General features: G+C 40.5%; 1 protein-coding gene across 1 annotated transcript in view; it reads left to right on the top strand.

Annotated features, from left to right (window-relative positions):
- Positions 1 to 837: 837 nt before the first annotated feature.
- GALNT7 (polypeptide N-acetylgalactosaminyltransferase 7) overlaps positions 838 to 13,681 on the top strand; it is a gene marked incomplete at its 5' end in the record, with an annotated part of 40,588 nt that continues 27,744 nt past the window's right edge. Inside the window, one exon of the mRNA XM_009075172.1 lies at positions 838 to 1,295. Coding sequence (XP_009073420.1) covers positions 838 to 1,295 — 458 coding nt within the window. The remainder of the gene's footprint in view (positions 1,296 to 13,681) is intronic.

Consider the following 13,681-nt stretch of genomic DNA (forward strand, 5'->3'; position numbering starts at 1 on the left):
CTGTCTTCAGCCCCAACACTGCCTCCCCAGGCGAGGCTGCCTGTGTCCATGCAGCAGATAACATCAGGGCTGCATCTCATTTCTGCCTGCTGTCCCTGATGCCATCAGCATAACCTCACAGTTCTAAATAAACAGCTTGGTGGGAGCAAGCTGGGGGGAGAGTGGAGTGTGTGTGAAGGGTAGGGATTATATGTGGCTTGAGGCTGTTGCAGATGTGTGTGCCACACTACACTACACATAGCAACCAGTGCAGGAGCATGTTGAGGCTGTATCTAGCCCCTGCTGAGACCCTGTAGAAGTCTCAGCAGACAGTACACTCAGGAGCACCCAGTGTCCAGGAGTGGGCCCAAGGATGCCATGTTCTGGACTGTGGCATTGTTTGCCTCCATACCACCTTCTCTTTTATAAAATATGCTGTCAGTGCCCCTCTTGCACATCAGTTTCATGAGCAGCCTGAACTACATGCAACTTAACGTGCCCTACATGGGTATTTGGTCTTTGGGAATGCTTTGGGTGTTAGGCAATTGTTATGATCTGATGAGAGGGAGTGAGAGCAAGCACAAACTCCTCCCATCTGTGCATATCTCAAGTTTGAGGCAGGCAACTGTATTCTTTAATTCCTTACAGCCCCAATTCACCAAGGTAAGTGTGGACAACAGCTGGTGATATTCTCCAGCAGTCAGTTGCTTTAGTAAAAAGTGTTAATTGAGCCCCTCAACAGAACCTGCTTCCTTCCTGCTTGGCATATATTTAGTACCAACTCTGAATGTATTAAGGAGCTGGATTTAAAGAGTCATCAATTTATGTGGTCTGTTTTTTCTCTATGTGTGTATATAGGATGATGAAGAAGCCAACAGACCTATGCCAAACAAAGGAGACCATGGACTAGGAAATGAGAAGTTCAAACCTGTGGTACCTTGGCCTCATGTAGAAGGTGTGGAAGTGGACTTGGAATCCATTCGAAGGAAAAATAAGGCCAAAAATGAACTGAATCATCATGGTGGTGGTGATAACAAGCAGCAAAACATCATCCAGAGGCAATATCTCACATTTAAGCCTCAGACATTTGTATACCGAGATCCTGTTTTACGACCTGGAGTCCTTGGTAATTTTGAACCCAAAGAGCCTGAGCCTCATGGAGTTGCTGGTGGCCCTGGAGAGGAAGCAAAGCCATATGTGTTAGGACCAGATTACAAAGAATCCATTCAAGCCAGCATTAAAGAGTTTGGGTTTAATATGGTGGCAAGCGATATGATCTCACTCGATCGGAGCGTTAATGACTTGCGTCAAGAAGAGTAAGCAAACCTTTTGTTTTCTTTTACATCTGCTTTTATGGGATTCAGTTATTTTCTTTCCATATATCTTAATTGATGCTAAAAATAATATTATTTATTAGGCCAAACACTTAAGGCTTCTTGTACTGACAGGCAAAAGTGCTGTACTATACCAAACATTTCAATATATTCTTCCTAATACTGTTGCAATGATTGCTTTCATGAATACTTAATTTATAATGATTTATCTCTGAAGTCGTCTGTTTTAGTGTCTAATTGCATGTATCTGCATGTTCCAGGTCTAGCCACAGTCTTCATTGTCATATCTTTTTAATATATTTTCCTAATCCATAACTTCTTAAGGCTTGTCTTTAAGAAAGTAGAATTGTCTTTATTAGACATTCCTATACTAGTTAGTTTATTCAGTTTTGCTTCACCTTGATCCTTTTAAAATGAAACATAAAGAAATAAACAGAGAGCGGAAACAAAGAAATATTGTTCGGTTTAAATAACTCTGCTGTAACTAACAAGTTTACACAGTCTGTTCTGACATTTGATATATGTTGGAGCCAAGTTTGCTCTCCGGCTAATCTGCATTTGATATAAATTTCCTTGTTAAATACCAGCTAAGGACAGGTCTCTGGGCAAACTGATTGATTGGTGGGTATTTTTTAGTCTGTTCTTTGCTTGAGCTTTTGTGGAGGATGTATGAATTTAGATATGAAATGAAGTACTTGGCAGTTTTCACTTCCCCCTCATCCCTAGCAATGGAGCTATGCCAATCCCTGCAGTAGGTGCCAACCTCTGGGCTATATGTTTCCAGCTGTGACAGCTGATCTGTTTGTCACTGACTGGTTGCTGGGGCTCTGCTTTGGCCTTTTATGGTGGGTATTTTTTCCATTTTGCAAGGTAGGAGAGAACTGGCCAGCTGTGGGTCTGACTCACATCCATGCATGTACAGCTGCTTGAATTTACTACCTGGTGTGTACTCGTTGAAAACAAATGAAGTGCATGGAGTACAGTATTTCCCTTCCTTGATGCCATGTTCCTCATGTGATTTACTATAGGTTTCCATTTTGCAATCAGAGGGGAGGACCATGCCTACCTGCTGCCAGTGACAGGGAAGCACTAGCTGTCATGATAGTTCACTTCATTTTGCTTTCTTTGCAGTGGTCAGCAGTTGGGTCCTCTGTGCTAAAGAGATTTTTCCAAAGAGGAAGAAACCTGTGTAGTAACCTGTGTGGGTCAGCATTTTCTTTTTAGCAGGTTATTCTCTAGGCACTGCTGCTTCTGCTGAGGCATTTGCAGCCACTGGGACCCCTTTCATAGGAGGCAACAGAACTAGGGAAATGCAGAGCAAAAACATTTCCCCATCAGGTGTTGTGATTAACTGAGCAGGGTGGAGCAGATGCCAGGAGTTGATGTTAGCAGAGATCACTTTGGCCCTGCCTTTCCTGGAGAGAGCAGGAAAAGGAGGTGGAAGGACACTTCCCTCCTCGCCCTTTGCTCAGTAAGGACAGCAAAGCAGAAATGGCAACGTGGCACATAGGGGTTGGACTGGGCTGCCGCTGCCCAGGCTAGTCACCAGATCTTTGGCAGCAGAACTCAAGTACTCCCTCTCCTCTGTTTTTACCCAGGGTGGAGGGCATCGGAGAGCATATGGATCTGCCAGATACTTCCACACCCGTAGCTTCTTGAAGTATTTTTAGCACAATCTCAGAATTTGTCTTGTGTTCTGAAGGGCAGTAATAAATAGTTTCTGAAAGCAGATTAAATACTTTGAGGAAGAGGAAGGGCAGCCATGAAAAGATGAATTTTAAAAACTGTTTCCATCAAGCATACTTGCAGATAAGTCTTCATGGAGGTCAAAGCCAGCAGCTCAAATCAGAGGTTTTATTATTTAATGTTCTAAGCAAGCAAACAAAACAGCATGAAAAAGCAATATGAACAAAAGGTATCTTTCAGACAACCTTATATCACTTATTTTATGTATTGATTACTTGGGATGCTTGCAATTGCCCTAAATAGGTTAAGGATTTATAGCTTCCATGTGTCTCCTGAGAATGGCAGAAGAGAGGGGAAGAATTGCAAGATTTGGCTGATGCTGCTATATGCTTTCAGGTATCCACATATTCACTTTTCAGCTGATCCCCCAATACCAGTGAGAAATGCAACAAAAGATAGCAGATTGCCTTTTGAATGCACCATTTCTTTTCTTCCCACTGTTTAAAAGGACCAGAATCCTTTGTGTTTGACAAGGTTGGTCAACATTCAGTTTAATCCTACTGAAGAGTAATATGGTAAAATTTTGGCATTGCTAATTGAGGAAAATATTTCTGGTAAAGACCAGGTTGTTCATTCATAGGTAGACCTCAGCTGTCTCTTCCTTCAAGCATCAGAATTTTTAAGTCTTACCCTATGCAGTCAGGTTTGTTCAGTGAAGCATGCCAAATGCTTTCCCAGGCTGTGCTAGCAAGAATGAAATAGTGCTGCAAGAACTGTTTCTCTCAGCTTAAAAGCCATGTAGCCTTAGGGCTTCTCCCTGCTGGAGGGAGAACAGGGAAGAAAGGCCAGTAAGGGGAGATTCAATTCTGCTATGTTTAGATTTGACTTTGTAGTTTGACACGTTGCCAAGATGATTTGCCAGCTGCCTTTATTGATTCAGTAGGAATTGTGGGTGATTCTGGGCAATCTCAGCTGCTGTAAAAGACCTTAAATCTTGCTGCATCCTGTAGAGAGGAATAACATTGAATGGGGTGTTGAAGTTTTTTGCCAGGTACATCAGAATATTTTCATTTTGCCGGTATTGTGTACTCTTGACTTACAGATTTTAACCAGCACTTCTGTTGACATACAGCAAGTCATAGGTTTGGTTAAATAAAATCAAGAATGTATGAGCACATGTAAAAGTCAGTGTACAAAATTTCAAAGATGGCTTATCTCACTGCAGCCTTTTGGCACTCTGCAGGAGGGCCAGAAGAGACATAAACTGAGTTTAGATGAAGCAATACCTGTTTTCCATCTTAAAGTGCAGAGAAATAGAGCAGACATGGCAGGTCCTGTCCAAAACCTCTATACAGTAGCTGGAAGAAAACCTCTTCTGAAAACCTGATGATTTTTACCTTTTTTGGATCTATTCGTATTATCCTGATAGGTGGCAGCCTTTTAAGAGCAGTCATTTATTTTGGATTTTTCCTGTTGTCCCTGCTTTCTAGCAGACATGCAATAAAACTAATGTTGGCTTTAGGGAAGGAGGATATTAATTTGATTGCTCCCTGGATTCTTTTGTCTTGTGATCAGGAGTCTCCGTAGAGGTAGAGCTGAAGTAAAAATAGAGTGAAAAAGTTTCTGGATTATTTTGGATTCAAGTTAAACACACCATGCTAGAGAAGTAAAAAATGGACATAGGTTTGAGGATGAATGCTGACAGGTAACAAGGTGTGTCCTCTCAAAAAAAACCCCAAGTGATAACTGAAGAGAATTGCTGCTAGGAGTAACAAGAACTGAGTTGTTTATCAAGCACAATGACCCACTTGTCCGGAGTATTTTAAAATAAAATGGAGCTTAAAAAAATACAGCTATACTGGGTCTGACCAGAGATTGTCAAGAAAAACAATCATATCTCTACCTCTGTCCAATAACATAGGCATGTAAGAAAACATAAGAATGGGTAAGTTTCATTCCTGACAACCACTGGGCTGGGACACTTGAGGCAAAAATTGCAACAGGATTGTCATGCTTCACAGACCTCTGTCTGTGCACAGACTTGTCTTTTAAAAGCATTTATAGTCTTGAAATTAATGGCATTCTGAGTCAGTGACTGCAGAACGTGGTGTTTGTTTTAACCTCTCCTCCCGGATACTGTTCTGTACCTCTGTTACTCTGCTGCCCTGTGATATGGCAGTCTTGGAGATATCTCTGTGAAGCTACTATATAAATGTATCATGTTTCTTCCTTAGTATTCTTGCCATTTTATTTTCCCTTTCATTAACTCTGAGCTAAAATGCTGCAAGAGTTATCCACATTTGGCTCAAATATTTTTGTTTTGTTTGTTTGGTGTGGTTGGTTTTTTTTGTTTTTGTTTTTGTTTTTGTTTTTGTTTGTTTTTTTTGTTTTGTTTTGTTTTGGATGGTTTTTTTTGAGTGGTAGTGCATAGTTTAGGGTCTGTCACTGAGTGATCTAACACTCCATATACATTCACTTGCACTTGCAATGAGCTCTCCTGCTAGCTCATTTCCTTGGTAGTGTTCTTGAATTATTCTGCAGCTGTTTGTAGTAATTTTAATTGCAACTACCAAGAACTTTCTTATTGTTCACTGATGACCTGGAAGAGGAGGTAGTCAGTGTGGCTCCCAGGACAAACTTCTATGCTGCTACAGTCAAAAACTGACTTAAAAATTTGAATTAATAGACTTTAGCAGTTATTGATCTAAGAAATTGTCCCTCTTACTCTGCCGTACTTTGAAGTATCGTGCCTGTAAAGAAAGCAAAGAACCTTATCAAATGCTTTGGAAATTCAGTTAATGTCTTAATTGCCTTACTCATGTCCACATAATTTTTTATTTCTTCAAAAGATGATAGTATTTTTCTGTGCCGTGGCTTTTTTCCACAAAAGCTGTGTCTGTGGTTTTCTAATTTTGCTATTTATTACTGGCTTCTATTCAACTCAGAAGTCAGATTTAGTGGTCTGAAATTCTGTATCTCCCCCAGGCCCTTGGATAAAAACTGGTGTCATGTTTTTCTCGTCTGTTTGATAACAAGGCTGGAGTCAGCAATAGTTGTACATTAAAATAATTTATCATTTTATGTTGCATTGTTTGGAAAATACTGGGTTTATTTAAAAAAAAATACAATTAGGCTATTCATGGCAGAAAATTCCAGTCTAAACTATCACAGAGATTATCTGTGATCTCCGAATTGCAAAGTCCCTGAGCTTAAGGTAGCTGAAGATAGGAGCATACAGTGGGAAGTATCACTGTGTGCTTACCCTGGTTTTGTTCTGTTCTCTGGGTGTCTGGCATTGGTCACTGCTAAGGGTTCAACGGAAATACTTAATTTAGCTTTCCTGCATCTGAAGTGGTCTCTTTTCATTTTGATTGTCTATCAGCCCAACAGGCTTTCTGGCAGACATCCTACTTCTGGTGTTCGGAAAAAGTATTTCAATATCAGCGTTTATACTCCAGTAAGCTATTTCTCAAACTTGTTTTTTGGTCGTTGTGGGGGTATTTTTATTGTTTGTTTGGTTGGTTTTTTACTCTGTCTTATTATTTACATGTGGTTTGCCTGAATTAGTGTTCATTTCTGTTTCCTTTGTTTGGACACTACCCTATGCATTTAAAGAATGTATGTCTTATTGCTAACAGCATCTGATTTTTAATCATGCTGGCTTTCCCTTCATAGTTCCCCTTTTCAAGAGGAGATGTCTCCTGCCTGTATTTTCTGTCCTCTCAGGTGCTCCAGTTCTTTTATAGACGTCAGAGGTGCTGTCTGAGTCTTTCTTGGCAGCTAGTACTTCTGTGTGGCTCTATTGATGGCTTCCCCTTGTCTTTATGCTCTACAGTCCCTGGCACTTTTAACCTCTAGTAAACTGGTTCTGGTTTATTTTAGCAGAAGGCAGTCCTTCCTGAATAAATTAAATCAATTCCAAAATTATCACTAGGTGATAATGATTTCAAGGTTGTAGTCTCCTGGATCTTGCTTCTTGAAGGTGGGCAAGAATTTGTCTATCCTTAGGAACCAGTGTCAAGCACCAGGACCTTGTAAAAATGGAGTGTGACCTCCCAATGACATCACAGGCTCTCTCAGTGCCCTCTGGTGTGACCTGTCCAGTCCTATGGTCTTGTGCTGTGTTTATCCTATGATGCATTAGTTGCAGTAGTCTCTTTTTATTCTTTTAGCTCAACAACAGTACTAAGCAATGCAGGTTTTCCTTTATGAAGTTTACTTTCACAGTAGAACAATCCACATCTGCCATTTCCATTCCTGTATTTTGCTGGGTTTGGGTCATGCTTATTGCACTTTGGGTTGAAATTTAAGTCAAGAAGCATTCTCTAAAAATATATTTTAAGTGATGCACTGTGAAACTCCCTATCTCCCTATTAACAAATTTGCATTACTGAGGAGCCCTTAAGCCAAAGGATGTTCATAGTGCTGATCAGATTTCATGCCAGCGTAATTAACTGTGTTGGCTGTAAGAAAGGATCAGAGCTCAGCAGGCTTTGCTCAGGCTTGATATGCTGTTGTTATCCAACCCATGGAAGACTTCCTTACAAATTGTTCATGTTAACCTAGAGGGTTTTCATCTTTTGACTGTTTTTAAGCTAGATTTTTTTTGACAGCTTCTTTTTGACAAATGCTGCAGGAATTTTATCCTGAGTAGTTTGACTGGGAGAGGAAACATCATTAATGTTTATGGCATGAGACAAATTAATCTCTTGCTGGGTTTTTTTTCAATATAACAATAAATAACAGCTATTTGCTCATCAGCATGAACCAGAATTTCAGCTGCATCACCCACACACCTCTGACAGTATGATCATGGCAGAATAAATATTTTTAAGTGTTTTTTCCTTCCCTGGGTTATCCAGTTTGACTTGTCCTTTTTGAGGACGTTATTGCTGTTGCAGGGCATACCCCCCGGGCCATACAAATTAGTACTTGAGTAATTGAATCTGTTGCTGTGCGTCACCTTTTGACTTCAAGCAGAACAACTGGCAAGAAGCTTTTGTTTAAAAGCCTAAAAAAGTCACTCTTCCTTGCTTGGGTACAATGCTGCTTGCATACAAAAATGTATTTTTGGACAACTGTTTTTGCAGCTCATTTTATAAAACAAAAGAGAATGAGAATTGGGCTGTTTTTAAAAATTGTACATGTAGTTTTCAAGGGTGTCTGTTTTATTTTTCAATTATTTTTAGTACAGGCAGAGGAAGGAATTCTTGCCAAAAATAAAGACTTCTAACTTTACTAAGAATACACACATGCAGAGCTGTGTGTTAGTAAGACAGAGCTGTTGGTAAATATATTTTTGCTATCGCAATTTGATGGTGACAGCTCGGATCCTTTGGATCGTCCAAGTGCTATTAAAAATACAGAATTATGTCTATTTGATGCCGGAATAAAAAAAAACTACTGAAATCTTTAGTTGTAACCAATTGCTCAGGGTATGAAATAAGGCAGATGAGTCTTGGCTGTTCATAAGTAATGGAGAGTCTTAATACTCTGGGCAAATAGCACGAATTTAATATGTTCTTTGATAGTAAGTAGTTATTTGTCCAGTCAATCTTGTTGTAGCTAAGAAGATTGAATAGAATGACTCTGGAGTGGAGTCTGCTTTCTTCAGAAATGTGATTAGTTCCTTAATTATAGCACTGTACAAATTACATATTTGACACCGTTGTAAGAAAAAGGATTTCAGTAATTACTCTTGGTATCTATGTCATTGGAAATGGAGCATTAGGGACTTGGTTTCATTTCACATGGTACCTTGGGAAAACTCTTCTATTCAAGTGCCACATAGTACAGAGGAGCTGTTCGGTAACCAAGAAAACTAATTTTATAGTGTGTGCATAAATCTTTGTGTGCCTCAGCAAGAGCTGGAGTTGAGAATCAGGTGAATTATAGTGGTCACACTAAATCAGGAAGGCTGGCTTTCCACTGCAGATTATCAGCTGCCTTACTGCTGGCAAGACTCCTGGAAGAAAAAAAATTCCATTTGAATTTTAATTAGCTATGCATTGTGAGAGCATCTCCTTGTGGTCAGGAAAGATTTGAATTCAAGGCATTGGCCTTAGAACAAAACCCAGCATTTTCTGTTAATGTCTCAGGTTCCAGTAGTGAAAACTGCAGAGAAGATGGAATCTTCATCTCTTTAGTGCTGGCTGCTAGCGTTTTAAATGTTAAGTTTTGAGGGAGAAATAATTCACTCAAAGAGTACAGACAAGCTGACAGAGGCACCAGGTGTGTTATCTGTAGTTGGATTTGCTTACCTCTCTGGGTGTGCATCTGAAATGAGATAACCGAGCTCTGAACAGGACCTGTTACTCAACGAAAACGTATAGCACAGCACCTGGAGTGTATTTAAGTTCTGCCTTAAACCTTGACTTTGGAGGAGGGGCAGAGAAGAGTCTGAGCAGTTTCCTGCAGCTGCTTGTGTAACCCTCCAGGTGCTGACTTGCAGCACAGAAATTTTGGGGCAGATGGAGGAAACATTCTGTCAATTGAGTTGTAATTTGAATGTGAAACTAAAAAATGAAATGGACTTCTTATGCTCTGTCTTGTTCCTGTTAACCAGAACATACTGTGGTAGAGAATTCAAATAAATGTGCATGATAGAAGTTATAATGTAGTCCAGCTGAGCATGGCCAGGAACTTCAAGGTTTAATATCTGATGAGCCAAGGCATGCTGGAAATAGAGTATTTCTGTGGGACTGAGCTCACTGCCTCAAGCTTATTTCTAGTTGTTTGTGTATTACATTATGTACAGCCTGTCAGTATTTGATAAATCCAAGGTTATGTGCAGCCTGGACTCTTTGGAGCTGTCCATAAGCAAATATATCCAGCCATAACTTCATACACTAGTGCCCACCTCAATGGAGAAATTACAAAAATTGCCATGTGCTGTGAGTTGTAGCTGCTTGCCTGTGTTTTCTGAAGGTGTGCAGTGCTTGCCCTCTCAGGGGAGAGAACAGTGTGCCTCTCATCCAAACTGGTCTTGTGCCACTGGCCCACAGCAGTGCCCTGCCTTGGTGCCAGGGGAGCTGCTTGCCCCCTCTCCTCCCTGCGATACTCACGGTGTGTCACCAGGCTGCAGAAGGCTAAGGGACTTCACCACTTTAAACCAAAACAGGAAGGAAGAGGTCTTTGTCTCCATGTCCTTTTACAGGGGCTTCTCCTTCCCCAAGAATAGGAATTTGGTTTAGCCACTTAGGTGCTCCACCTTTCCTACCCTCTGGTGTTTATTGCTTCAACTTTTCCAGTGTTGGATAAAGTGATAGTATGGGCAAGAATCTTGTAATCAAAAAAAAAAAATGCAAAGGTTATTGCTTTAATTCTTCTATTAGCACTAATGGGTCTCTGTGCAAACCTTGCCCTGAACTTGGATTGTGATGCTTTCAGAGGTATGGTAGTTGTAGCTTGTGCTTCCAGGGCCACTATTAATAAAATTTAGTCACATAGCCTTGCAGATTATTTCAGGAATGGAAATGGACAAAGCTTGTAGCTATTGTAAAAATAGAAAATGCTGTTTCAGTGTAGGTTTATGCTGTTTGGTGGTGTGTAAATGAGGTTTTACTGCTGTGTGCTGAAGTTAAAAAAAAAAACAAAATTAGCTCAGATGATCAGTCTGTCCTTATTGGGTTGTATGTTCACCTCTCTTCCAGAACTCCTGTTTTGTAAGTCGACTACTATTAACCTTATGTTGATGATATGTAAAAGTACCCTGTAAGGTTTCATTGGTAACAAATCCAGTATTAACATTAGATTTCCTTAGTTGTATCTTCACATTGCAGAACTGGGCACTTCTTTGTTTTCTGTCTGTTCTGTCTACTTTAGACTTACAAAATTATCCCTCTGACTTGCGAGTGTCAAGCAACCACTTTCAGCTATGACCTTGGTGGTGTCAGCCATGCAGATGAGCAAACAGTTGAAGGTGTTTTATGAAAGAAATTCTCATCCATCTTCCTAGGGGTAGATGCAGTTTACTGCAATAGTCATAATAAATTGATGATTTAAAATAACAAGCAGCCCTGGATTCGGTGTTAAAGTATGTAAGCAGCATGCTGTCAGCAGAATGACTGTCTCCTTGTAAGAAAAGAACAGGGCTTACTAGAAAAGGAAGCTGCAAGTGAAAACAGGGCTCCTAACTTGTTTTGGGACTTTGCTAGTTCTGCTCCTTCTCAAAGGGTAAGAAAAATGCATACACTATAAAACAATTATAATAAATGGTAATTGATGCAACTATGAATCTCATACCACTGTAAACATGAAATAAAATTTAAAATACAGTTTAAAATTGTGCACTGTTTTATTAATGGAGAAGACAGATTCCATTTTTTAATGTCATTTACAATTTCTGGATAAATATGAAATTGAGACTTTCAGCTTTGCACTGGTTCAGGGCCCTCATCTTGCAACAGCTGATCAGCTTTTAGGAGCTGGCTGCTCGAGCAGTTACAGGAGTGAGATGGGAGCTGCCTGCTCTCTTGGAGGAATCTGTGCTGCTACGTTTTGGTCTGAGCACACAAGTACAGTGCTCTAAAATCCAGAGGGTACTGATGTGTCCTTGGTAAGTGCAGGTGCAAGTTAGTTGACCTGGGGAAGATAATATTAGAATAGATAGTCACAATACACAGGCACTACTTACTTTGGTAAAAATAAAACCACTTATACTTACTTTATATGGAGTTCAGGTGCTGGTATACTGGGAGAGTTAGGGATTCAGGATGACATGACAGGCACTTCTGTTGGCTCAATCTTAAATTGCCCTCTAAGTCTCTGTCTGATGGGGCTCACCCTTAAATTGCTGTTAAGGTGCTCACCTTTTTCAGTTCTTGCATTTTTGCTCTATGACTGGATTACACTCACAGGAGAAGCAGCCTCTAATCTTGGCTTTTTTTTCCCTGAGGGAACTCAAGTCTACATCTGCATCTTCAGTGGCTGCTAACAGAGAGTCTGTAGGGTTATCCCATCCTTGAAGCATGTACCCTCAATCACAAGTATGGGGCCCTGGGACATTGGTAAGAGCAAGCCAATGAATAGAGCACAAAGCTGTAAGAGCAGAAATTTCCTCAAGCCAATGAGCACTCCAGCTGAGATGCCCAGCTTCTCGTGCAGAGGGGTCCCCTGTAACAGGGCTCCTCTCTGCTGTGGCTGGTGCACAGCTTTGTGATTGAGGGACAAGGGACCTTGATGTAGTGCCGACTCCAACAGTGCTGTTCCTCCAAGGGTGGAGAGGGAGTAGAACTAATTCACATCTTAAGTATGCAGTCTAATAGTCAGAAGAAACATTACTCACCCTGTTTCTCAATTAGATCACTACTGTGCCTTTCAAAAGGTTTCATCTTGCTCCAGTGATGAGTCAGTCCTGGTTTTGCTCAGTAATATCAGTGCTGTTTTGGGAATGGAAAGTTTTTATTCATGGACTGATCTGAAGGTGTTGTTTCCTTTTACTCAATAGTTGCCCAAGGAAAGGGGAATTGAACAGAGCTGCTCTTCCCTGCGGCACTGCCCGGTGAAGGTGTTGCCAGCCCTTCACAGATCTGTGCATACCTGTTCTTCTTGCCCATACAATAACTCTTTACGGGGGTCAGGAAAAGTGATGTGAAGTGTCTAGACACAAGACTGACTTAAGGATGCTACCCTGTCTGTCATTCCTGTGTATCTGCTGCAGTGTACCATCCTCTCAGCTATACCAATGACAATTGAAAATAATGTTTTTTCGGTGAGCTTGTGTACTAACTTGGTGCACAGTGTATTGCCACAGCTGGCCTGCAAGCTACACCTGAAATGGCACTGTGCTAGTATGGGGGCAGGACTGCACCCAGGGTATGAAGCTGGAGGTTGAAATATATTTAAGTCCTCTTTGTCGCACGCACTTCTGTACTTTGAATCTGCTTGTGCCAGTTTAAGATAGCTTGCAGCTTTTGCCTGGATGCTTATGCCTACTTGACCCTCTGTTTTAAAACTGAAGAAAGTTCCTGGAAATTAAGGCTTCTTATTTTGCTTTTCTGGTGCCTAAAATGTATGGGGAAACCAGTACTGTAAAGTTCAGCTTCAAGCACAAGGAAAATGCATTTATGGTTTCTTGGTGTGTGGCTTGCCAGCCACTGGATGTCAGTGCTGCTCCACTGAGGAAAGGCTCTTCCCTGTTTCCTTCTCCGTAGATGTGAAGGAAATGAGAGTGAAGGCTCCTGGCTTTTGTCACTCAAATACCTGAGCAACATTCACATTTATTAGAAAAATCTGCCACAGAGATTAAAATATGTATTAATTGCACGTCTCTAAAACAACCATACGTCTACCACATTTCAAACTTAATTCTCAATGCAAGATGAGAGAAAAGATTGTGCATAGGAGTTACTGCTTATGGGCTGGATGAATCAGTCTGTGGACTGTCTAGTAAGTGAAATAAAGCCTCTGGAAAAAACTAAAAGCATGATCTTACTAGAGATATAGATGTAGTGCTTCACTGCTTGCAAATGGCACATTTAGCAGCACATGATTTTTCAAGTTTAAAAAGTAAAATGTGCTGACAGATTTGAGGAGATTAGGTTAGATGTGGAACAAAAAGCCTGTCTCGACCTCTGGGTTTATGTTTTAAAAATTTATTCAATACAGATCAAAAAATGCTTATAAATTGTTCATGGATGTGTTGTTCAATTCAGGCTTTTGTAATAGGTGTGAGTTTTTAA

This window comes from Acanthisitta chloris, unplaced genomic scaffold (assembly GCF_000695815.1).
Source record: "Acanthisitta chloris isolate BGI_N310 unplaced genomic scaffold, ASM69581v1 scaffold1905, whole genome shotgun sequence".
In the NCBI taxonomy this organism is placed as follows: domain Eukaryota; kingdom Metazoa; phylum Chordata; class Aves; order Passeriformes; family Acanthisittidae; genus Acanthisitta; species Acanthisitta chloris.